The 24799-nt window shown below is 40.9% G+C and overlaps 3 protein-coding genes across 7 annotated transcripts in view; 1 reads left to right on the forward strand and 2 right to left on the reverse strand.

Annotated features, from left to right (window-relative positions):
- The first annotated feature begins 2019 nt into the window (after positions 1-2019).
- Positions 2020-6618, forward strand: tmed6 (transmembrane p24 trafficking protein 6). The gene is made up of 4 exons (XM_038274289.1): positions 2020-2297; positions 2527-2653; positions 5294-5460; positions 6271-6618. The coding sequence occupies exons 1-4, from the start codon at positions 2085-2087 to the stop codon at positions 6496-6498; spliced, it is 735 nt and encodes a 244-aa protein (XP_038130217.1). The 5' UTR covers positions 2020-2084; the 3' UTR covers positions 6499-6618.
- Positions 6619-11623: 5005 nt separating this feature from the next.
- On the reverse strand, positions 11624-18139 carry LOC119776074 (vegetative cell wall protein gp1-like). Of its 4 annotated transcripts, none has more exons than XM_038274293.1 (3): positions 17984-18139; positions 14297-14378; positions 11624-14105 (listed from the first exon to the last, which is right to left on the reverse strand). In XM_038274293.1, exon 3 carries the CDS (start codon positions 14097-14099, stop codon positions 12561-12563), a length of 1539 nt encoding a protein of 512 aa, XP_038130221.1. In that variant the 5' UTR covers positions 14100-14105; positions 14297-14378; positions 17984-18139; the 3' UTR covers positions 11624-12560. The 4 variants fall into 4 exon arrangements, with proteins under 4 accessions (XP_038130221.1, XP_038130223.1, XP_038130224.1 ...); XM_038274295.1 differs by lacking the exon at positions 17984-18139 and adding an exon at positions 17155-17204; XM_038274296.1 differs by lacking the exon at positions 17984-18139 and adding an exon at positions 17160-17199.
- A 3494-nt stretch (positions 18140-21633) lies between these two features.
- ankrd27 (ankyrin repeat domain 27 (VPS9 domain)) overlaps positions 21634-24799 on the reverse strand; it is a 38479-nt gene continuing 35313 nt past the window's right edge. Inside the window, exons 25-28 of one of the 2 annotated variants that reach the window (XM_038274288.1) lie at positions 24592-24685; positions 24432-24510; positions 24282-24348; positions 21634-23212 (exon numbers count right to left, since the gene is read on the reverse strand). In XM_038274288.1, coding sequence (XP_038130216.1) covers positions 23045-23212; positions 24282-24348; positions 24432-24510; positions 24592-24685 — 408 coding nt within the window. In that variant the 3' untranslated portion in view covers positions 21634-23044. The remainder of the gene's footprint in view (positions 23213-24281; positions 24349-24431; positions 24511-24591; positions 24686-24799) is intronic. The other variant, XM_038274287.1, reaches the window with a different exon arrangement.

Here is a 24799-nt window from a genome sequence, read left to right on the forward strand (position 1 = left end):
AACTTTTGAGAGGGGGTGACACATCAGAGTGAAATAATGGATGTTTAATTCACTGGTTTTTAACTTTTGCTATATTTACTGATTTTTAACATACACTATAAATATTTTTTTTTTACATTTGCTAGATTTACTATTAGTGGGTGAATAATATGTACTGTTTGTGTTGAATTGTAAGATTTTCCCTGAGAAAAATTAATAAAATGAGCCTGCGCGGGGAGAGGGGCTGAGTTTTGTTTGCAGATGTGGGCTGCAACTCTTCTCCCCTTTGCAAAGGTGAACAGAAGCTGAGCTGTATCTGTCATTTTATTTCACTTCCTCTGAAGTTACCTACACTCGAATTAACGGACCCGGGGGAAAACCATGACGGTGTTTTCAACAGAACCCAGGCTTCCTGTTTGCAGGACGGTTGACTTAACACTTGAGGTAGCCAGGCGCTAGCTCAAGTTTCGGGCTGTACCTGAAAATGAATTTCCCTTCGGGGATTAATAACACTTATTTAATGCTTATTAGAAGACAAAGGTAAAATGAGGAGGAACCCCATAAAATGATGCACAGGTCCTACCTGTTAAAACAACTTTTTTATACTTCATTTTCACCTGCTGACAGTTGTGCTTCTCTCCTGTGAGATTTCACCTAAATGAAATATTGATACAGCCATTCAGCCAGTAAACTAGTTTCTCCCCTTAATGTTATCATAAGTAGAACAAACTGTGGCAGGCCATTTTGATATTTATTAGTTTGTCTGAATAGGATCTGAAATACAATATGCTGATAAATGTCAAAACGGCCACTTATAAAGTGTAAAGATTTCTGGGTATATGAAATTTAATTCTTCTTAATTCTACATTTCCAACTAGGAGGGTGATTTTGATCAGGAAGAATCCTATTTATTGATCTACAAATCGAACAACACAGAGAAGAGTGCTTTTAGTAAATGTTAAAACGGCCTGCCATAGGACTACATATAAACCTATGCATTAATTTGAGCACCATCCCTCTCCTTTGCAGCTGTAGTGCTGTTTCTCTTTTAAACACTTTCTACAATTTGTCGTTTTCATTTCTGTATTAAAATCTCTAGTTCCGGTGTTGTGAAATAGGCCTGTTGTCATGGTGACTCGTCGAATCTGTGCTCCACTAATAATGACTTACCATACTTGTTATGCACATGCTCAACTGTCTGTGGGTTTATTAAAACTAACCCACAGCAGCATTTGAGAAACTGAAAACTCAGATTTTCCAACCATAGGCTAGATCAGTTCAGAGTTGAGGATTTGAGTCTGACCTGAAATGTTAAAAGGACCTCTGATGAAAGCAAAAGAAAGGAAAGTTTTTATTTGGAACTCTAGCAACTGGTCATCAAATTATTAGACACAACAAATTGTCATAATAAGTGGAAAAGGTTACATGTTCTGTGCTTCAAAAAAAAAAAAAAAAACTCTGACCTTGTCTGAGCTTTATATCCTTTTAAGCTGAGCTCACTGGTACTCATCCAGGTTACCAACTTTATACAGTAGTAGCCACTCAAAATGTCCCCACTTCTCTTGATGAACCCCTGGCTGGTCGCCTAAGATTGCTTCTTTAAACACCAATCTTTGTACTAAATTATTCTGTCATGATTTGTGGATATTAAGACAAGTCATTGTGGACATCTAAAGAGAAGCACCCTCTCCTGATCAGACTATGTAATTCAGTAAAAGGATGGAGTCAGAGTATAAAAAAAATAAAAGAGGGGGTCCATCCAGCGGCTGGAAGTTGGCTGCCATTCGGCTGCCGTTTGACTGGGAAGGGCCATTTGCAATGGCTGCTACTGCAGGAGTCAGCTGGCATTAAGCGCCCTCTAGCCAGCTCATTTTAGTCTAATCTGGCACCAAAAACGGGCTCCACACACTCCTTTATAAGAACGACTAACTCTAAGGGGGACTGGGGCTCTCTATTGACCAGTTATCTCCATCTGCCCAGCCAACCCAGTATTCCCACTGATGGAGTTGGTTGGTCCAGTTAATCATTCACAGGTTTTCCCACACATTACCTTCTCTGCTCCACCATTCATTTAGAATAGCTACTTGTCTCCCATTTTCTCCACCATGTGGTTTGGGACTTCTTCCTTTATTCTTGCCTTTTGGTTTTGGGCTTTAGCTCACTGTGGCTCCCAGACAAGGCCTCGTTCCAACATGACTGACCAGGAGCTCTTCTGGGGAGCTGACCAGTATGATTTCTCAGTGGTGCTTCCAGCAGCTGCCACAGAATGCTTCTGGCACTTTGCTCACCACAAAGAAAGGTTTTACCTGAACTTCATGGTGAGTAGGCACACTTTTATAGTACAGTTCGTGACTCAACAACAATGAATGAACTCTTACTGCTCAAATACTCTGTTACTAATTAATTTCAACAGAGTAAATATTTTCACCATATGGAAAAACGTCTGCAATATCAATGAACCGTTTAGGACAAAGCTGTCAGAATTGTGCATATTGAATCTGGTGATGGGTAGCAGTACTACAATAATGGGTTTTATTCTGTTTAAAGGTCCAGTGGGTGACGGGAATCGGTCTTGACAAGCATTTATCAGTCACTGTCAATGCTCCCAGCAGTCTGTTGATATCTACTGTTGATGATGCAAAGGGTCAGATCAACTTTGAGGTCGAAGAAACAGGTATGTCTCAGTTGAGGAGGAAATAGACTCAGATAAAATGAAACGATTGAAATCTCCTTATAAGAAGTTAATCTGGTCCAGTGGTTCTCCAGGATCAACAACATGCTTTTAGAACTGATTGGTGACCTTTAGTTTAAATCTTGGGATAAGTAATATAAGTAGAGTTATACGTTGATTTTTTGTTCTTTTATGGTTGTGATTTATGAGCATAGACTTCCAGGCAGTGATGGGCAGTAGCGCCGCTACATGTAGCGAAGCTATTAGTTTAACTACATTTTCCAGTAGCTTGACTGTAGCGTCGCTGCTTTATTTATCAAGTAACTTTCCTGTAGCGACGTTATTGTTTTGATCAAGTAGCGACGTAGCGTCCACAAACGCTACAAAATCCAGGGCAAAACTAAGAAATGAAACCAAGTTTTCTATTTTGAAACAACAATCAGCCACAAGCTACTGTAAATAGCAGTTTCAGCTGACGCTCTTATAAGTGGCGTAGTAGCACAGGCACACTCAGTAGGGTTAAACAAGCGCACCTTTTCCGAGGCTGTCGTTCTATTGGCTGGAAAGGTTGCTAGGCAGCGATCCAACTGCAGTCTGAGAGAGCAAAACAAATCCGCAAGCAGAGCCTACGGGTTTGCGAGCGTAACAGAGCGCGGTTTGTGCGCGAAGAGAAGGAGGCAAGCGAGAGGAGAAAATATCTGTGCAAGAAGGATTAAATCTGAGAGAAGAAACAAAGAGAAGAGAAAATATTTGAGAGAGAGCACATGTTTGGAGTGTGAGCATTATAAGTTTTGAGAGCAAGAAGATGAAATTCTTTTCTCAAATTGAAATGATGTGCTCTTGCATTATTGCAGGATAATTCTCCCATTTGTGCCACTAAGATACTCTAATTAGAGAGCAGTAGTGAAACTTCAATATTGTATTTTCATGGCCTAGTTTACCTGACAGGATGTTTACATAAATCTGTTTTTAGGCTGTGCACAGATAAGATTTTTTATGGAGGAACAGCTCTACAGTATATAAATTAAATACATAAATAAATAAATGCTCAATAAATAAATAAATAAGCATTCAATTAATTGCCTCCAAAAATACAATGAATAAATATGTAGGTAGAAATGAAATTAAATGGTGAGATATATATATGTATCTCTTAATTAGCTTTTTTATTTTTTCACCTTCTTTTGTAAACAGTTTTGTTTGTTACTTGAATCAACTGTTTAATTGAGGTCTTTTGTAGGGTTTTGTTTTCCCTAGAGATGTCCATTGAATGCAAACTCATAGCCATGTCTCCATGTGTAGAACAATACACAGTACCTTTAATTTGGTTCTAATACCAGCAGATTGTTTACTAGTTTGTCTACTAGTAATTACTTTAGTTTTTATTTTAATATGCTGATCATAAAGCAATGTTTACACTGTGATATGTCATTGGCTGATCTTTAATAAATATTTTAACTAGTGTGTCAGACTCATTTTGAATTGACATTAGGTTGGTACAACATTAAGTAGCTTCTGATGTAGTTAAGCTACTTTTAACACATTAGTGTAACTTAGCTTGCTATAATTCTTTAGGTGGTAGCTTTTGTGTAGTGAAGCTTAATTTATTGTTGAGTAGCTGATAGCTTAGCTCACTACACTGGACAAGTAGCTTGCCCAACACTGCTTCCAGGCTTAGGTCTACTTTTCTACTACTTAGAAGCAGTAAAAGGAAAAGTGAATGAGACAAGATCTGCATGATCTGAGAATGACGGAGGAACAGATAAACACCTGTTTAATCTGCATTTATTAGATTGTTTTTACTTTTAGCTCCAAATATTGTAGTGATTATCCTTTTTGGTATTTAATAGATAAGATAGCAACAACAATAATAAAAAATAATAATCACCATCATCATAATAATCATAAAATGTATAATGAGATTATGTGTTTGGAAGGGTTTTTTGTATTTATTATATCCCCGTTTTAGATTAGTGTAAGATTGATAGAAGAGAAAGAAGAAAAAAAGACTGATAGAAAGAAGATTGAATGACAGTGGAGGGAAACAGGGACACTGATGGAAAGATTAGTTGAAAAGAAGGAAGAAAAATCTACTTAGAAGCTTTAAACAGAAAGCAGGCAGGAGTCGGCTAGAAAGAAAAGATGGAGAGGGAAGAAGACAGAGACTGAATAACCAGATGGTACTAATAAAAACCATCGATTGATCAATTTTATTAATCTGAGGAAATAGGAGAGGCACATTCCGGGATTTTACCCTTGATTTTTAATCACTGTTCCTGTTTCCTATTTTCGTTTTGATGATATGTATTTATTTTTATCTACGAGCTGAAATGTCCCCAGAATGATTTCAGAAATGTGGTCATTTAATCAAAGCTAGATTTCCACAACAGAATATTAACAGCATGATAGTCATTTCAGAAAAGAACTGGGCTTAATCCAATCTCTAAGATTTCCTTAAAATTCTACAGCTGAATTCAAATGTTGATGTTTTTCCAACATTATTAACTATAAATATTATTTAAAAACTGTGTTTTGTATGTAAAGAGGTAATCTGTATCTGATATAACATTAGTTTTCAAACCAATCTTGTAAAATGTACTTGTCGTCTGAAGTTACACGTGTCTGACCTTGTTACCCTTCCAGGTTTCTATCAGATGTGTTTGAGCAACTTCCACAACCGCTTCAACTCGATGCAGGTCTTCCTCAGCTTCGGTGTTTACTATGACAACATCCAGGACCCTTCTAAAGGCAAGGCGGAGGAAACAAAGGAGGAGGAGGAGAAACTGAACAACACATTCAGCATTATTCAGGTGTGCATCACATTTTTTTGCTTCCATTTTGTTTCTTCATGGTGAAAAAACTATTATGTGTTTGGATAGAATGGATTTAGTCTCTTAGTATTTTTCACTGAAATATCAAAATCAGGATTTATAGGAGGGGCGTTCAATAATTAAAGTCTCTGAACCCCTTCCAGTTTGTTGATCGAGTTGGAATTTTCCACGTGCAATTATTGATATCTCTACAGATTAAGTGGACAATTACAGCTCTGCAGTGTTTGCAGTTTCTTATTTACTGTTGTTTGAACTGAGTCAAGTCTGAAACGGAGCCTGTTGAGTGTCGAACAGCAATCCAGTATTTATAGAGGCTTTTGATTAAATTAAAGTAACTTTTGGTAATAATACTCCCATCATAAGGTGTTGCAAAACATTTTACAAGGCCATATGATGGGAAATAAAAATCAAAAGTCTCCTGTGGTGTGTGTATCACTGCTTGACACTCAACAGGCTCCATTTAAGACTTGACCCAATTCAAACACCTGTAAATCAGAAAGTGAAAACAGTTCAGAGTTGTAATTGTCCACTTAATCTATACACATTTTAATAATTGCACGTGCAAAATATCAGCTAGATCAAACTACTGGATGTGGGCATTACTTATTGAACGCCCCTCCTATATAAGAAGCGTTACCTTAACACTACATTTCTAAAGTCGTTGTAAAAATAATGCATTGCAAAACTGCCGGATATTAACACATTTAATGTCCGACCCAGAAAGCTGTCATGAATCCCCGCCCTCATTAAATGTATTTTGCAAAGAAAAATATTGATCTTGCTTTTCAGCGGGCAACCAACAAAGTGGAGCGTCACGTCTTCCACATATTTCGCTACTACAGCTTTGGCCGCATATCAAAGAGTGCAGACTACTTCCTGCTGCAGTCCAACTCCAGGTACATCACATGGTGGTCAATGGCCCTCAGCTTGCTCATCATCACCTCTGGGTACCTGCAGCTCCTCTTCCTCAAAAGCCTCTTTGTAAGCAAAGCTGAGAACGAGAAGCCACGGTGCTGACAGAAGGTGTAAGAACAGAAAACAGGTTATAGTCTAAACCATGAACAATCCTTGCCTAACTAACTTCTCTGTGTTCTGGATCTGTGTGAAACCTGAAATAAAGGCTCTGAAAACATCTGACTGAATTTAGTTTTTCATTTATAGTTACAGGTGAGTGTTTATTTCAAACTGGTACACTGAAGAAGAGCAGGGAGATTGGACACGGTGGAAAAATGTTATCCGTCTTTATGTTATCCTGTTTTATATTATTCATATTTTTTGCAAAAGGAGCTACATGCTGGCATTCAACATATTTTCAAATCTTTCCTACTGATTTTTTTAAGGAGTCAGACAAGAGGTGGAATCTAATCTGTGCCGAGGGCAGCTAAGGAGAAATGTGGATTAGGGGTTGTTTCAGACTAGAAAACAACTTGACACCAGGGAGCATGTACCCATCTCTCTGTGAAGTCTAAATTAGGCTGTATTTCCTTCCTTTGTGGCTATTTTTTTCCTCTCTTGAGTGTTGAAAGCCCTTCAAATGCTACTTTATCTTTGAAATACATTTATTAAACTCATCTTTTTTTACAATGTAGTGGTCTCTCCCTCTTTGATAGATAAAAATGCCATAGCATCGTTACTCATGGGGTGATACGTTTCAAACCTTAATTTCTTGTAAATTGGGTGACTGCTGCCTACAGCTTATAAAAACCATAAATCCAGAGTTACATTTTAAAATATTGTAAAAAAATTTAAATACTTAAACTTTAGGTCTTTCAGTTGACCTATGGAGGGGTAAGACAGGCAGTAGAGCATATCTTCCAAAATGTTCGTTTATCCCTCTGAATAAGTTTTTAGAAGTATTATTTCAGTGTAAGGTGAGGATGAGTGGGAGATCAACAACCACAGACCATATAAATAGGGAGGGGAAAATGTAAAAAAAAAAAAAAACAAGAAAAAGGATCTTTAACTATGAAGGACTGCACTGATCCTTGGTTTGATCCAGTGCTGCACGGCTGTCAGTTAGAGGTCTGCAGTACCGGGGCCCCGTCCTGTCTCTGTTCCTCTTCATCATTTACACCTCGGGCTTCACCTCCAACACGGACAGCTGCCATCTCCAGAAGTTCTGCGATGACTCGGCCATTGTAGTCTGAGTATCAATCGGTCATCATGAACTTTGTGGACTGATGTGAGAAGTACCACCTGTGTCTGAACACCAGTAAGACCAAGGAGATGGTGACGGACTTCAGGAGAAGACCCCACCTCACTCCCCCATAAACATCCAGGGCAGGACATAGAAACTGTTTCAAATCCCTGGGTGTTCATGTCAATAATAAACTGGACTCATAACAGCGACGCCCTGTATAAGAAGGGCTAGAGCTGCCTCCCTCCACTCCCTGAGGAGGCTGAGGTCCTTTGAAGTGAACAGGCCCCTGCTTCAAACCTTCTCTAACTCTGTGGGGGCATCAGCCCTCCTCTACCCTGGCAGTGCAGAGCGGGACAGTAAGAGACTGAACAAACTGGTCAGAAAGGCTGTTTCTGTCCTAGGCTGCACTCTGGACTCAGTGGCTGAGAGGAGGGTGCTGTCCAAGCTTCCATCCATCATGGACACCACCTTCCACCCTCTGCAGCAGACTGGAGAAGAGCTGAGCGGCTCCTTTAGTCAAAGACTTTTATAGCCTGTTTGGAAAAAGGAGCGCTACTGCAGGTCATTCATCCCTGCTGCAACCAGACTCTACAATGCCACGCTACAACCATAATAACTGCTGCAATGGAGAATAATTACTATTGAATGCCCTGATCAATAACCTGATTCTTTATATTTGACACCCAGTGCAATAACTATATATATAAATATCCATATATATAAATACCCATGTAAATACCCTGTGCAATAACCCCATATAATAATCCTACTATAAACATTTTTTAAAAGCTTTCATATGTGGACACACTGTATACACATTTGTATTTCATCTTCTTTTTCATATATCATTTTAGGAAACCAAAACTAGATTTGCAGAGGTGCTGAAAAGAGAGGAGGCTGTGTTGGCTGCTATGACCCTCCCCAAATTAAACTATGATGGCTTTGATCACAGGAAATGAATGATGAGGCAAAAGTAGGTCTGCTGATGGATTGTCCAAAGATTGCCCTGGAACAAGACCTGCAGGCAGGTATAACCACATTTTACATCACCTGAGCAGCAAAACAAAAGAGGGGTGGTGCAGAGAAACTAGTCCATGCATTTGTTACTTCCAGGCTGCACTATTGTAATTCTTTACTATCAGGAATGCTTAAAATGTTCCTTTTTGATAAAGCTTATTGTTAGAGTTGCTGAGGTTATCCTGAGCTATCTCTATAGTTATGCTGCTATAGGCTTGGAGTGCAGGAGGACATAGGGATCCCTTTTTCATCATTCTGCTTCATTCTATCTCTATTCTCCCACTCTGCAGAATCTGTTAGTTCAATCTCTAACGTTCTACTCTCTCTGCCTTTTCTCATAGTAGCTTCATCTGGTCTGTTCCTGTTTGGCTGTGACTCCATCCTGGAGAGAAATATCAGCTGTGCTGCTGCCATCAACACCTTTGTTTCTAGATGTTGGAGCTTGGCCTGTTTTTCAGTGTAGTCCTGTTTCTCTGATCTCTGACTGTGACTAACTGGATGTGCTCTCTTCATCCTCTGACATGGGAATTGGCTCGGAGATCGTCTGCCTGGCTGCGTGTTTCCTGGACGGGGCCGCCTGTGAAGCTGGTTGACAGTTGCTTTTTGTATCTATGCTTCTTTTTCTATGTCTGCTTCTGTCTCCTTGAACCCCAGTCGGCCTCAGCAGATGGCCGCTCACACTGAGCCTGGTTCTGCTGCTCACCTGACATTCCTCAAATGTCGAACTATCCCTAATATAAACAAACATAGATTCATGAATGTTATGGGTGCCGCCATTTGTGTTTGCATAATTCCTGCCTTGAGAGCCGACAGGAGGTGAGGAACCATGCTAGTGTAATGTGTAAATGGTCATAGGAACCAAGCTCGGTCTAAACTTGGCACAGATCAGTTTCAGAGGGCTAGTGTTCTGTCAGGATGGAAGGGCGATTTTAATCATAATAAAAAGTGTTTCTGAACAGCATTACCAACTCTAACTTTAATGTCTGAACTAAATAGTATTTAAAATGTCAATAAAAGGCAAGTCACTCAGATGAATCAACATTTTCAATTATATAAAGAAATTGACTAAGAGGCAAAAACAATTATTTACAAGTCACTTCCCCTTTACAGATTGATGATTTTGTTGATGGGGTTGCTAGTTCTCTGTGTACTGCCTTAGACAACGCAGCTCCTTTGAAAATGAAAACCCTTAATAATAGAAAGCTGGCTCCTTGGTTTAATGCAGAGCTGCGCACTTTGAAGCAAAATGCTAGGAAACTGGAGAGAAAATATCACTCCACAGGCTTACGGGAATCCTACCTAGTCTGGAAAATTAGTTTACTGCTGTATAAGAGGATCCTTTGTAAAGCAAGAGCAGCATATTTCTCCTCATTAATAGAGAATAAGAATAATCCTAGATATCTTTTTAATCCAGTTGCCAAACCCACCCAGAGCCATAGCTCTGTTGAACTGTCCATTCCACCTGCTCTTAGCAGGAAGGATTTTATGGGATTCTTTATAAATAAGATTGATCTTACTAAAAATAAGATAATTAGCACTCCTCCATCCGCGATTGGTTTGTCTCTGGAGGGTGGGGCAGCACCTGAGGTAGTCATGGAATCTGAACCGGGTTTAGACTGCTTTGATCCAGTTGAACTTTCAGAGTTAGCAAAACTATTCTCTTCATCTAAGCCTTCAACTTGGATGTTAGATCCAGTTCCAACCAGGTTATTTAAGGAGGTATTCCCTTTGATCTCCTCCTCCATTTTAGATGTGATTAATCTATCTCTGTTACAGGGATATGTACCAAAGGCTTTTAAGGTTGCTGGAATTAAACCTCTGCTTAAGAAACCGTCTCTTGACCCAGATGACTTGGTCAATTATAGACCTATATCCAATCTTCCTTTCTGATCTAAAATTCTTGAGAAAATAGTTGCCAAACAAGTGTTTGATCACTTCCACCATAATGAACTTTTTGAAGAGTTTCAGTCTGGCTTCAGAGCTCACCATAGCACTGAAACAGCTCTGGTGAAAGTCACTAATGATATTCTCATGGCCTCAGATAATGGACTTGTATCTGCGCTCGTCCTGTTGGATCTCAGTGCTGCATTTGATACAGTTCATCATAATATTGTTTTAGAAAGACTTGAATATTTTGTTCAAATTAAAGGTACAGCGCTAGACTGGTTTAAATCTTATCTATCTGATCGATTACAGTTTGTTCACGTTAATGACATTGACTGTATGATCTGGTTGAACTGTAAAGTGCCTTGAGATGACTTGTGTTGTGAATTGGTGCTATATAAATAAACTGAATTGAATTGTATTTATTTGAATGACAGATCTTCCTCATGCTCAAAGGTTACCTGTGGAGTACCACAGGGATCAGTGCTAGGACCAATTCTCTTTACTTTATATATGCTCCCAATCAGTAGAGTTATTAGACAGCATGGGATTCATTTCCACTGTTATGCTGATGATACCCAGCTATATCTGTCTATAAATCCAGATGAAGCTAACCCATTACATAAATTACAGGCATGTCTGAAGTAATAAAAACCTGGATGACTCTTAACTTTCTCCTTCTGAATGCAGACAAAACAGAAGTTATAGTCTTTGGACCAGAGTCTTTGAAAAATACGCTGATTAGTCAGTCACTTCATTTGGATGGGATTAAACTGATTTCAGATAATAAAGTAAAAAATCTTGGTGTTGTTTTTGATCAGGACCTGTCATTTAAATCACATATCAAAGAAGTTCCTACAATTTCTAGAAAATCATGATTGCTTTTGTCACACAAATATTTTACCTTTTACCTTGACTTTACTTCTCTTTACCAACTGACCGTTTTGATTATGTGACAAAAAGTAGATATATCTTCAGCTCTATAGAATACAGCACAGAATGTGACACAAAGACAGACATCGCACAATTCTTTGCAAAATATATACAACAAATATATACAACAAAGCACACAAATGAAATAACCAGATACATACAACTAGATCAGCTACTATATACAGAAGATTTATTTTTGTAAAACAACTCACAGTTGTTCTTCTTCTTTACAACATTATCCAGGAAAACAAAACATTGGCAAAGACCTATATTAAAGTTTATGAACTACTGAGTACTCTATGATTGGATTGGAAGTAATGTAGCTTGTAGCTGCTCATGCAATGATGCTCCTTTGCGTACCCCGTTATTTATAACCAAGCAGGCATCCAATCTACAATCAGACAGTCAACAAAGTCAACAAACAAAACACACTAAGTGCTGCTCTTTGTTGTAGAAACCCTGGAAACTTTTATCAGACTGGCTTAGGAACCAAGACAAACACCAACTATGGACTACATCAAAGTAGTTCTGCATCGTACCTTTAGGTTTGAAAAGAGATAAACTAAGATGTTGATGTAGAAGACCAATTATTTATAGAGAATGTTATTTTAATCCTGGGCGACAAACTACAAGGATTTTCTGGCTGATTTTACAGTGAATGTTTTATTCATTGCTCTTTTAGGATAAAATCATTAGTTAGTAGTTCAACAACAACAATCTCTGAGAATGGTCTGTCAAGAGTTTCACTTTAGCCTCATCTTGCCACATACTGAAGACACTGAAACCTAAGTTACCCGCTGGTACTGATTAAGCGTGTGAATGAGTGACTGCATATTCTAGTGTATCAGGTGACTAATACAAAAGTTGTGTCCATTTACTAATTCAAACATTTTCTGACCTTCCCTGAACTGTGGGTTTATTGACAATATAATGTTTCACTCGATATAGAACCTGACATGGGAGATATGATGGAGCAGACTGGCAAAGCAGTTGAAGGGTTGAACATTTCAATGGTGGGGAAAACCTTCAATGTTGGGGGTGTGAACCGTGGTGCTTGGGGAGGCAAAGAAGCAGTCGGGTTTTAATATGGTATTTTACAGATAAACTATTGGGTTCCAGAAGGCTGAGGGGCTGTGGGACTTATCTGCTGTTCTTGGGGAGGTAGAGGGGCTGCGGGACTTATCTGCTCTTCTTGGGGAGGTGGAGAAGCTGCGGGACTCATCTGCTGTTCTTGGGGAGGTAAAGGGGCTGCGGGACTTATCTTTTCTTCTTGGGCAGGTAGAGGGGCTGCGGGACTTAACTGTTGTTCTTGGGGAGGTAAAGGGGCTGCGGGACTTAACTGCTGTGGTTGTTGAGGTAGAGGGGCATTGGGCCTAGGCTGCTGTGGTTGTGAAGGTAGAGGGGCATTGGGCATAGAATGCTGTGGTTGTGAAGGTAGAGGGGCATTGGGCCTAGTCTGCTGTGGTTGTGAAGGTAGAGGGGCATTGGGCCTAAACTGCTGTTGTTGAGGGGGTAGAGGGGCATTGGGTCTGAACTGCTGCTGTTGAGGTGGTAGAGTAACATTGGGTCTGAACTGCTGCTGTTGAGGGGGTAGATGGGCATTGGGTCTGAACTGCTGCTGTTGAGGTGGTAGAGGGGCATTGGGTCTGAACTGCTGCTGTTGAGGGGGTAGATGGGCATTGGGTCTGAACATCTGCTGTTGAGGGGGTAGAGGGGCATTGGGTCTGAACTGCTGCTGTTGAGGGGGTAGATAGGCATTGGGTCTGAACTGCTGCTGTTGAGGGGGTAGAGGGGCATTGGGTCTGAACTGCTGCTGTTGAGGGGGTAGAGGGGCATTGGGCCTGAACTGCTGTTGTTGAGGGGGTAGAGTGGCATAGGGTCTGAACTGCTGTTGTTGAGGGGGTAGAGGGGCATTGGGCCTGAACTGCTGTTGTTGAGGGGGTACAGTGGCATAGGGTCTGAACTGCTGTTGTTGAGGGGGTAGAGTGGCACTGGGTCTGTACATCTGTTGTTGAGGGGGTAGAGTGGCATTGGGTCTGAACTGCTGTTGTTGAGGGGGTAGAGGGGCATTGGGCCTGAACTGCTGTTGTTGAGGTGGTAGAGGGACACTGAACCCAATCTGCAGTGGTTGAGGAGGCAGAGGGGCGGTGGGCTGACTGGGCTGAGGAGAATTAGGAAACGTTGGTCCTGTAGGGTAGGGTGGTGACATTTGGGAAGGTGAAGGTGATGGTAATTTCGGGCTTTCATCAAGTGACATAGAACGGATCATTTTATGGAGCATATCTTTCTGGTCAAGCTGTAGTGCCCCTGACAGAACCTGGAAGTTATCGCTTAGTTTTTCATTTATCTTACTGAACTTTTCATCACAGTCTTTAGACTTAACTTGGCCTCTATTAGCATTTGACCTGGTGAATTTTGTTATGTGTTCTTCTGCTTCTTTTAGAGTCATTAGGATTTCCAACAAACAATGGGAAACCATAGGAGTGATCTGATCAGGTTCCTTTTCTTTGATTGCCTTAACAAGTCTCTCAAGGGTTTTAACTCTTTGGGCGACTCGATCACAGCGGTCTTTGTAGACCTTCACATTCTCAGCCCTTCGGTAGATGGTTGAGCATGTTTCCAAGATGAGTTCTACAGTTTCCATGATTATCTGTGGAGACAGAGAAGCAGGAAAATATATTTTTGTGTCATAATTTCCAACATATTTTATACAAAGTGGATAAACTTGGGGGAGGGGGGTATATTGCGCTAAAGTTAACTTCTTCAAGGGTGAAGCAAAGGAAAACTATCTGCTTTGTACTTTGGCATGTAGGTCAACACATATAGGGCACCAATCCATACCTTCTTTTTTAGGGTGGTGGAGGGCAGGCGCCTATCCCCTGCAAGGGGTGAAAAACAGGGTACACCTTGAAGGGGTCCCTGTCTAAAGATAAACATTAAACAATAAAACAAGCTGGTACATTGCAAGAGGAAGCCAAGGCATATAGTTAAATTACCATTTTAATCTGATGAATGTACATCCATTAGATGCAAGTTTCAGGCTTTAAAGCTTTAGGGAAAGTATTGTCCTACAGATTTATTTCGTACATATACAGATTAGATATACCTAGCAAGAACTAATAAACCCTTTTTAAAGTGAGTTTAGGTATTTCAGGTAGATTCTATTAGAAGGAGGCCTAGTGGTTAGCCCTGAACATTGGCAAGACTATGGCTGTGTCCCAACATCTGCCCTAACCCCTGTTGGGATATATTGCCACAATGGAGCCAATTCAATTTGAGGAAACATTTCAAACCACACCCCTTTCTTTTACACAAAGACAACAAAGGATGCTCTGGAAAGTTCTGGAAATTTTCAACCAAAAGGAACAGTCAGCTCACGCAGGGACCACTCAGCTGATGAGAAGGCTTAAACTTCAACAGGAAATACCCCTACATCATTCAGGGTTTAAATCCCAGAGCGCAAGATCAATTTCTCTCTTTCCCCTGGGTTTTAACACCTGTAAGGAGAGGCCTGTTTCACGTGAAATGCTAAAAGAAAACTAACTGGAAGTAGCTTTTAGTTTTCCTGCGTAAAAAGTCACAGATCGCAGTGTCCCATCGTGAAACCCAAAGTGAGTTTGAAACTCACTTTAACTTTTTCCGAGAACAGACCCTTGGTGAGACGGACCCGCATCGAGCTGAGATCGAACCGCGTGTCCCCCGCCTCCATCCCGGACTGGAAGATGTCTCAAATTAAAACCCATCCACTTTTCCATTTGATGCTTTAATGAGGTGCTGCTCTTGGCCAAGCAGGCAGATAGGAGAAACTGTAATTAATGCTGATGTGTAATCTGTGCTGGTTATAAGAACTCTGGTTTAACGGTCCAAATAAGTGTGCTGTGAAAAGCTGCATATTTCTTTCTTCCTTTCTTTCTATCCTGCTTTCCTTCTGTTTCTACTTTAAGGTAGTTTATAGAGAGTTTGCTCACATTAAACCGCGTGTGGTCACGTGTTTCAGGCCCATTGTTACAAGCTGCCCCCCCTTCCTCCTCCCTTTCATCATACGAAAACGGGGGTCTCACACACACAACACACACACAGAGCCCTGTTGATGCCGCTTTGCTTAATGAACATCTTCTGCTGCTGTTAATGCATTTTAACCATTTATCATTTAAGATGAATGTATTTTATGTTGTTTTAATTGCACTTTTTTATCATCATACCTGCTGCTATTCCACCTGCTGTTTTAATTGCACTGTTATCCTCATACCTGCTGCTATTCCAATCGGACATTAGTGAATGTATTAACATCTGGCCTATCTTGGACAATCTCAGAAGCCAGTTAAATGGACGCTTAGGGTTTTATTCTTTTTCTTTAAAACTAGTCATTTAGTTTACCTCATGTTTATTTTCTAATAGAGTGTAGTGTTTGCATAGATGTTAGATTTCTGTAATCCTGAATTATTAAAATAAAGACGTCATTGTTTAACTTGTAGTGGTTGTGATTCATATATGGATGGTTTATCACTCAGGCCAGATCCACCATCTTTTGGTTCAGAATTTTTTCATTATCTGCAGGATATCATTTTGCACAACACCCCTAAATCCCTCAATCACTATATAGGGTGGGGACTATATGGATTTTATAGTGAACTCAGGTAAATAGGGACCCACATTTCATCATTCTGCTTCATTTTATCTTTATTCTCCCACTCTGCAGAATCTGTTAGTTCAATCTCTAACGTTCTGCTCTCTCTGCTTTTCCTCATAGTAGCTTCATCTGGTCTGTTCCTGTTTGGCTGTGACTCCATCCTGGAGAGAAATATCAGCTGTGCTGCTGCCATCAACAACTTTGTTTCTAGATGTTGTAGATTGGCCTGTTTTCCAGTGTGGTCCTGTTTCTCTGACTGTGACTAACTGGATGTGCTCTCTTCATCCTCTGACATGGGAGCTGGCTCGGAGCTTGTCTGCCTGGCTGCGTGTTTCCTGGACGGGGCTGCCTGTGGAGCTGGTTGACAGTTGCCTTTTCTATCTATGCTTCTATTTCTATGTCTGCTTCTGTCCCCTTGAACCCCAGTTGGCCTCAGCAGATGGCCGCTCACACTGAGCCTGGTTCTGCTGGAGGTTTCTTCCTGTTCAAAGGGAGTTTTTCCTCTCCACTGTCGCTACAAGCATGCTTAGTGTGAGGGATTGCTGAAGAGTCAATGAGTCGATGCAATCAGCTGGTTTTCCTTAGATAGAAAACTTTAAATCAATCTGACTGGATGATCTGGTGAACTGGAAAGTGCCTTGAGAAGACATGTGTTGTTAATTGGCGCTATAGAAATAAACTAAATTGAATTGAATTGAAATTATTATCCGGACAGATGGTCACTACTTTGGTCATGTAACTATCTGTACGGTGCCTGCGCCATCTTTGTTATCTGTTGCTGCTGTCACTAGCTGACAATAGGCTGTTGTCAAAACAAATCCCATGATGCTTTGTGTGGAGAGCTCTCACAAGGCATTCCGGGATATATTGTCTAATCAAGTAACCAAGGATGATCACTACTTTTCAAAGTGCATTGTGGGAAATTTTGAGTCCACTACTTTTTCATCCACTAGACCAGAGGTCACGGATTAGCGGACCGCGGTCCGGATCCACCTGCTGGCTAATCTGGACCCAACCTGATTCAAAATATTTATAAATTATCGCATGTTGTCCAACAGCAGTGTCTAACTTCACTTTCACTTTCTCCTGTTAATACGGTAAAGCGTCCGGTGGAGCATCCGGCTCCAGGCTGCACGTGATCGAAATTAGCCAATGAGCTGTCAGTCTGGGTTGCTGCTGCTGCTACTTTTAGACACAGCAGGCAAACCTGTGGCAAGCCGGGCGATGGGAAAGAAGGAGAAGATGATGAGAAAAAGAGAGCAGAGGAAGTGTGGACTGCTGGAAGAACTGTGGTGAACTGGTGAAAGAAAAGTGAAATGGACCTGTAACACTGACCTGTAACACTGAACACATTTTCCTATAATTATAAACAAGTCCCAAAGACTTGTTTATAGTTAACTTTTTGCAGACTCCAGATTCAGACTGACTGACAAACTGCAGATTTGACTACGTCCCAGAACAGCATTTTATACTATTATTCATGATTAAAAATAGGGTTAGATGACTTAATTTATGAGAAATACCCATATTTTTTATGATCAGAAATGATGCTCACAAATAACAGAAAATGTTTTTGAATCAGAAATTTGGGACATAAAAACTCTAGGTCTGATCTATTCCTCTAATACACTGCAGACTTCTGACTCTAATCCTTAACACAGAATAAGGCTCGTCAGACATAAAGACTAAACGAGTTAGCACTGACAAAGAATTAATCATTACTTCATCTTGCTAAATTTAGGCTTTATTTCCCTAAATGCTTTCGTCATGTAGAAACAGATCTTTTTTCTCCAGGATGATTAATTACCTTGAACAAAAGAAAATTATATTTTCATGTAATTTAGTTGACAGTAAAATATAAAAAGCTTAACATTATTTGAATGTATTTGATAATTTACCTTGATGTAGATAGTCAGGAGCTGCTTGGACTCGTGATCAAAGGCTGATATTGAAGGCAAGCCGTCTGTGAATCTAAACTTAGTTCCTCAACCTTTATATTCCTGTTGAGCAGAAGTCTTTGGCATCCGAGTTATCTGTGCTTCTGAAAACAAAGACATCAACCTGTCCTGTGTCGTTTGAACAGGAATATCCTGTTTGTGCGCCCAGATGGAGTTTACTGGTAATGCATAGAGAAGTGTTAGGAGATGACTCATTCTTATGTCCTGGGGTCAGTTTCACAAAGCAGGTTTACTGAAAACGTTAAAATTTATAAACCATAAATCATGGAAACTGAGTTTTGTGTTTCACATAGTTTGTTTACTTAACCTCTGTTTTTGTTACCATAGTAACATTCACCCTGGAGCTAACCTGGTTTGGAGCAGGTTTTGTTCAATAAACTCAGTGTCACTGTGTCCGCCCTGCTTAGAGCCAATCACGCCTCTATACTTCCTGATTTAATGGGGAGAGTTCTTAGTTTTGTAGGTGCCTTAGACACATTAGGTATTAAAAATAAAAACCTCCTATTTGATGAGGATGCATATAAATAATGAGCGGCATCAATTCATAGAGTATGAAATATTTGTTGGGAGAGGATTCACCAGACTGTGTATAGACATCCTTTCATATTCAGGTAATTTTATGAACGCTACGTTTCAACTACCAGTCCATCACATACATCCACGACCTCATCCATCCTCACATTTACGTCTTTAACAGGTATTTATAAGTAATTAATATCAGTGAAAACATATTGATTTGTGATAACAGCATTATAAAAAAACAACTGCAGTCAGAGAGCCACTTATTTGCTATGTAATGGAAGACGGAAATAAAATGAGGAACCCCATAAAATGATGCACAGGTCCTACCTGTTAGCACAAGTTTTTCATGCTTCATCTTCACCTGCTGACAGGTGTGCTTCTCTCCTGTGAGATTTTACCTCAATAGAATACACCGATCGACGACCATTTATTCAGTAACTAGTTTTCTCCTTAATGTTATCGTGATTAGAACCTGCTGGGACCCTTTTTCCTCCTGGATCCCCGCTCTTTTTGGCCCTCAAGTCCCTCCGTTGTTGCACAAACTTGCCCTCACTTCCCCACCGCCTCGGCCGCATCTTGACCCACAGCTAGTTCCTGATTGGCCCTCTGGCGTTGTGGCGTGGAATAACATAGCGCAGACCACGCTTCAATATTGGGCATGTATAAAAAAATCTACGACAAGCTGACTGCGACACACTGCTGGGGGAGGAGAACCAGGCTTTTAGACTGCTGGAGGACATAGGGACCCCTTTCTCATCATTCTATCTCTATTCTAGCCTGACGTAGTCCTACTCAATTCTAGTCAGAATATGAGTCTGATACTGCTCCATAGAGCTGTGATTATGGGGCGTGTTTTGAACGAACCAGGAAAAAAAATGCCTCTGCACTCAATTGGACAGACGTACAACCAATAAGAGCAACGGAGTGCGTGACGTATGTTAAGCAACGCATAGTTGTTTTCAACAAAAATCAAAGCGTGCAGTTTCACGCCTAGAATAAGAAGATGAGCCTTGATCGTGTTTCTCTGTTCCTCTTTTAAAATTAAATTGCTGTCGATATCTTCTAGAACAGACCTAATAGCAGAATCTACTCACCTCAACTCTCCGGCGGAAGCCATTGTTGTTGTCACCCAAGCACGCATTGGTCACGTGGTTGATTACGTTACTGTTTGTCATCTGTCCATCATCGTATAAAGCCCGCCCTGACAATTTGATTGGATCGCCTGACAGTGGGCGATAATACTCGCGCTACTATGGAGCAGAGCCAGACCGAACTTCCCCAAACTCAAACCTTGTGGGCGGGACTAAATTCGGAATGGCACCCAGGCTATCTCTATTCTCCCACTCTGCAGAATCTGTTAGTTCAATCTCTAACGTTCTGCTCTCTGCTTTTTCTCATAGTAGCTTCATCTGGTCTGTTCCTGTTTGGCTGTGACTCCATCCTAGAGAGAAATATCAGCTGTGCTGCTGGCATCAACACTTTTGTTTATAGATGTTGGAGCTTGGCCTGTTTTCCAGTGCAGTCCTGTTTCTCTTACTGTGACTAACTGGATGTGCTCTCTTCATCCTCTGACATGGGAGCTGGCTCAGAGCTCGTCTGCCTGGCTGTGTGTTTCCTGGACGGGGCCGCCTGTGGAGCTGGTTGACAGATGCCTTTTGTATCTATGCTTCTTTTTCTATGTCTGCTTCTGTCTCCTTGAACCCCAGTGGGCCTCTGCAGATGGCCGCTCACACTGAGCCTGGTTCTGCTGGAGGTTTCTTCCTGTTCAAAGGGAGTTTTTCCTCTCCACTGTCGCTACAAGCATGCTTAGTGTGAGGGATTGCTGAAGAGTCAATGAGTTGATGCAATCAGCTGGTTTTCCTTAGATAGAAAACTTTAAATCAATCTGACTGGATGATCTGGTGAACTGGAAAGTGCCTTGAGAAGACGTGTGTTGTTAATTGGCGCTATAGAAATAAACTAAATTGAATTGAAATTATCATCCGGACAGATGGTCACTACTTTGGTCATTACTGTGAGGGATTGCTGAAGAGTCAATGAGTCGATGCAATCAACTGGTTTTCCCTAGATAGAAAAGTTGTCTCTGTAAAGTGCCTTGAGATGACAAGTGTTGTGTATTGGCACTATAGAAATAAACTGAATAGAATTAAATTTGACTTTACTGAACCAAAGTGATTTTAGAAACAAACTCAGCAATAATTTTTACAACTGAACCTCTAGTATCTAAAGGTAAAAAATAAAGCAGAAATGAAATATGTTTCACCAAAACGTATTTTATTGAATGTTTAAGGTGTAAATAAATAAGGCACATTCAACAATTGAAACCTTGGACGTGAAATAAAAATAGTGCATTAAAAGAATTTAAAAAACAGCAGACTTGGAAAGCACCTTGTACTTTGACAAGACACTTTTAGAGAAAAAGTCTTTACACGTGAGGATCTACACGGGGAACCGTCGAACGAGCAGCTGATGAACACTTCTTACTGACCGAGTCTGACTTCAGAGCTTCACTTTAGACAGAAAACAGAAGGTGATCCCTAAATACTGCAGCTTTTTTCTTATCGCGGTAGAATACAGCGATGAATAAACATAGATCACATGTTTATATTTTGCAGATTCTCCTTTTAATTCTTTAAACATCTCCACCGCTGTGACCTACCTCCCGGGAAATCCTTGCTTAAATTCAGATCGGCGTATTTGGTCAGCAGCACCCTAACAGTCATTAGCCTCATCTGAGGAGAAAGTCACTAAGCAGCAAATGTCAACATGTTTTCTAATCCAGCAGTTATTCCTTTATGCATTTCCCTGTGGGACCACACACTGAAAAAATCCAAATCTAGATAAGTCATTTCTTTTTTAAAATAAGTGCATTTTTTCTTGGATTGAGAAGGAAAAATACATTTTGCCAATAGAATAAGATAATTTACATTTAAAATAAGAAAACACAATTGCATTGTCTTATTTCAAGAGCATATTACCTAATTATCTTATTTTAAGAGTAAAAATGTTCATTCCATTTACCTACTCAAATTTAGCAGATGTACACTTAATTTAACCCTAACCCTAACCCAGTGCAGCTCTCTGAAAAGCGCCAAATTAGTTTTAAGGACGTATTTAATCACGTCCTACAAACTGGCTGTAGTAATGTGAAAATAAATCCCAGACGTTTGAATATTTTCATCCTAATTTGAGGTCTTTTCTTTTTTGAATCCATATTGTTTAAAACCTCTTAACATCCACCTAATTTTAAGTCATCCTCGTCTTTTTGCATACCCAAATGGAAAAGCAAATAACTAAGCCCAAATTAAATGTGTGATATATCATTTGAAAGCTTCTTCTTTCTGAAAATATAAATGAAAATAGTGAGTCTAAAACAGTCTAAACCGCAGCAGTTAAAGCATTACTCAAAATTTCTTCTTAAATATAAGAGGTCTTTTCTGAATAGCAGTAAGAAAAGAAAAAAAAAATGTCGTAATTTGTGCCGATTTTCTCATCATGGGTTGTTTTTATTGTGAATATGCTGGAATACTTTTAATCCGTAGATTATAAACAATCTAAGATTGGATTTATAATCCAACCTTAGGAACGCTTCAAAGGCAGGAAGTTCCAGCTTTATTTCTAAAATTCATTATTTATACATTATTAATTGTGCTTTGGTGCTCATGGTGGATATAAAATGAACTTGTTGGTTGGATTGTGGAGAATCTAAATCTGCTTTCACACTGAAAACCAGGGTTGAGCCGCTAACAATCAGCTTTTGGCTCTTTTCCCGATTGAGTGAAATGCTAACCCTCTGCCGGCGGCTGCCTGGCCACTATGCTGTACTCTCCCACCACTGCGTGTCTGATGACACCATCATGGATGAATGTTGATGATGTCACCAGGGCAACGGAAATCAGGAAAATAATGGAGAGCAACATGGACCGGAGCCGAGTGCATTATAACACGGGTCGTTTGACCCGGGTAGCAGCATCAGTGATCTGTTCCTACTGCCACCAAAAGTCCACTGTTCCCGGGTTTAAATGGGTTTTTCGGTCAGTGGGTAAGGGTTCTAAGCTTTCTAAGGATGTATAACGTCTATATTGGCAAAAGTTTAACCAGTGATGTTTTCGAGTGTGCTGCTGTGTTTAATGTAAATACACACAAGGGACCGCCGGCGATCCAGTGGATGTTCAGAAAAGACAGAGTGGAAATGGTTTTGGTCAAACTTATTGAGGGTCTGACGGTGTGGACTGGAAGACGGTCTGCAGTGATGTGACTAACGTGACAACAGCAAGAAGACTCGGCAGCAGAGGGAGCAATCAGGTGCAGAACCTTCCTGAAAACAGGAACCATGATAGGAACTTATCCTTTTAGCCTGTTTGGTAACAGAATGAAGCCAACCAGTGTTTTAGTCTCTAATCCAGAATAAGGAGTTTACAAATGAAACTCTAAACCTGTTCTTGAATTGAAAGGTCAAGTCTCTGCTCAGGGCAGGTCTCAGTCGGTTTCAGAGTGGGCTGGGGGCTCAGCTGGGACCCCACAGTCCAGCGTGTGACAACGAACCATCGGCCGCTCCTTCTGTCGAGGCGGAAGGTCGGGGCTTCCGAAGTGGCTGCTGACTTCCACCGTCTCCCGTCGCCTCAGCCTCCTCCGCTCTGGGTTCACCTGCAGGAGGGAAAACGCCATCAGGTGAGGAAGGACTGCCGCGCGGTCGGACTCCTTCATCGGACCAGCCCACCAACATTCAGACATTATAATCTACAGCAGCTCATGAAATGTGCACCGTAAAAACAGCTGCAGCTCAAAGTTGTGATGAGGAAAGGAGAGCAGCGCAAAGTAGGCACAATGTCTCAACGTACCACAGAAATACCTTTATCTCTGAAGTGGTTTGATAAGACAGCAAAAAAATAAAATAAAATCTTAATCAGAATCTCCTGCAGCCAGATTTTAACTAGGAGTAATTTTCATGTGAATGTGCTTTACTGGAGGCATCCATGTTTGTCAAAGAACACTACTGCCACTTACTGGTTTGTGACGTCACGGTGCGGCATCGGCTGTTGATCAAGTCCCAGTGCTGTATCTGGTGTTTGTCACAACGCGCTATTATCCAAGTCATCTTGAAAACATTCTTCTTCCAAATGTTGGCTACATATTACGGGTTTTTTCTCTGGCCAGAAGTTCAAAGGCAAATCCTCCCTCTTCAAGTTGGCGATCCAACGACCAACCCGTCCGTGGAGGATCAGGAATCAGGAAGGTGGAATAACTCTTTTTTTTCACGTTTACCCGATGTATTCCAGCATCCAGCTGCCATGCACGTGGGCATTGTCAGTTTCACTATTGCTCTGGTGAATTTCAATGGTGAAGTCCTCTGGAAATCTTCAATAATTGTTGTTGATTGCAGATGTGTCTAGTAGTTCCCATTGATTCTGCTTGTAAAGCGGGGAGAATGGCGCTAGGCTTACCGCACCGTGACGTCACTGCTGGAAGATGGCAGGAGGGAGGGGTTACAATATTTGGGCAAAAATGGCCGCTCCCAGACTCAGTGATCATGACGACAATTATTTTGATTTTTCTAACTGATTAACACTAAATGTATTAAATCACCACAAACGTTTTAGTTTTAGGTATAAATAATGATCCATTGATTATTCCTTTCTGACAGACTTTTCCTTTAAGGACGGCCTATAGTGACTTTTCGTGCTGAGGAGTTGGAGTCCCTGATGAGGCGATGTACCTGGTTGTTCAGGAATGGTGGACTCCTGGGGGGGGAGCCACACGAACCTTTTCTCATGTGATGCATCCTAAAGTAAAGACAAATAATCATGTTTCTGCTTGTGGATCTTATTGAAGTTTTCTGAGGAGGAAGGAGGAACAGGAGGCTCACCTGCTGACAGACTGGGCCAGTTTCTGCCTCCTGCCGTTGGGTTGGTCCTGCAGCTTCAGCCGCTGCACCAACGAATGAGCTGCAACACAACAAGAGTTGGAACCGGATCAGCGTGAGCGGCCCGGGGCTGATCGAGCCCAAAGCGAGGAAAGCATGTTACCCAGAGCTCCTTTAGGCACAGAGAGGAGTTTGATTGGTTGCGCCTCAGGAGAAAGTCCTGAAGCTTTCTGCAGAGCCCTCAATGTTTCAGTGTTCTGTTCAAGAGAGAGAGAGACATGGAAACTTGAAGGCACTGCAGCTCAGAGGTGACTCAGAGAATCACAGGATCGGGACGACAGGGAGCGCTGCAAAAACCATCTAGAAATAAG

This window comes from Cyprinodon tularosa, unplaced genomic scaffold (genome assembly GCF_016077235.1).
Source record: "Cyprinodon tularosa strain WSP-4 unplaced genomic scaffold, ASM1607723v1 ctg903, whole genome shotgun sequence".
In the NCBI taxonomy this organism is placed as follows: domain Eukaryota; kingdom Metazoa; phylum Chordata; class Actinopteri; order Cyprinodontiformes; family Cyprinodontidae; genus Cyprinodon; species Cyprinodon tularosa.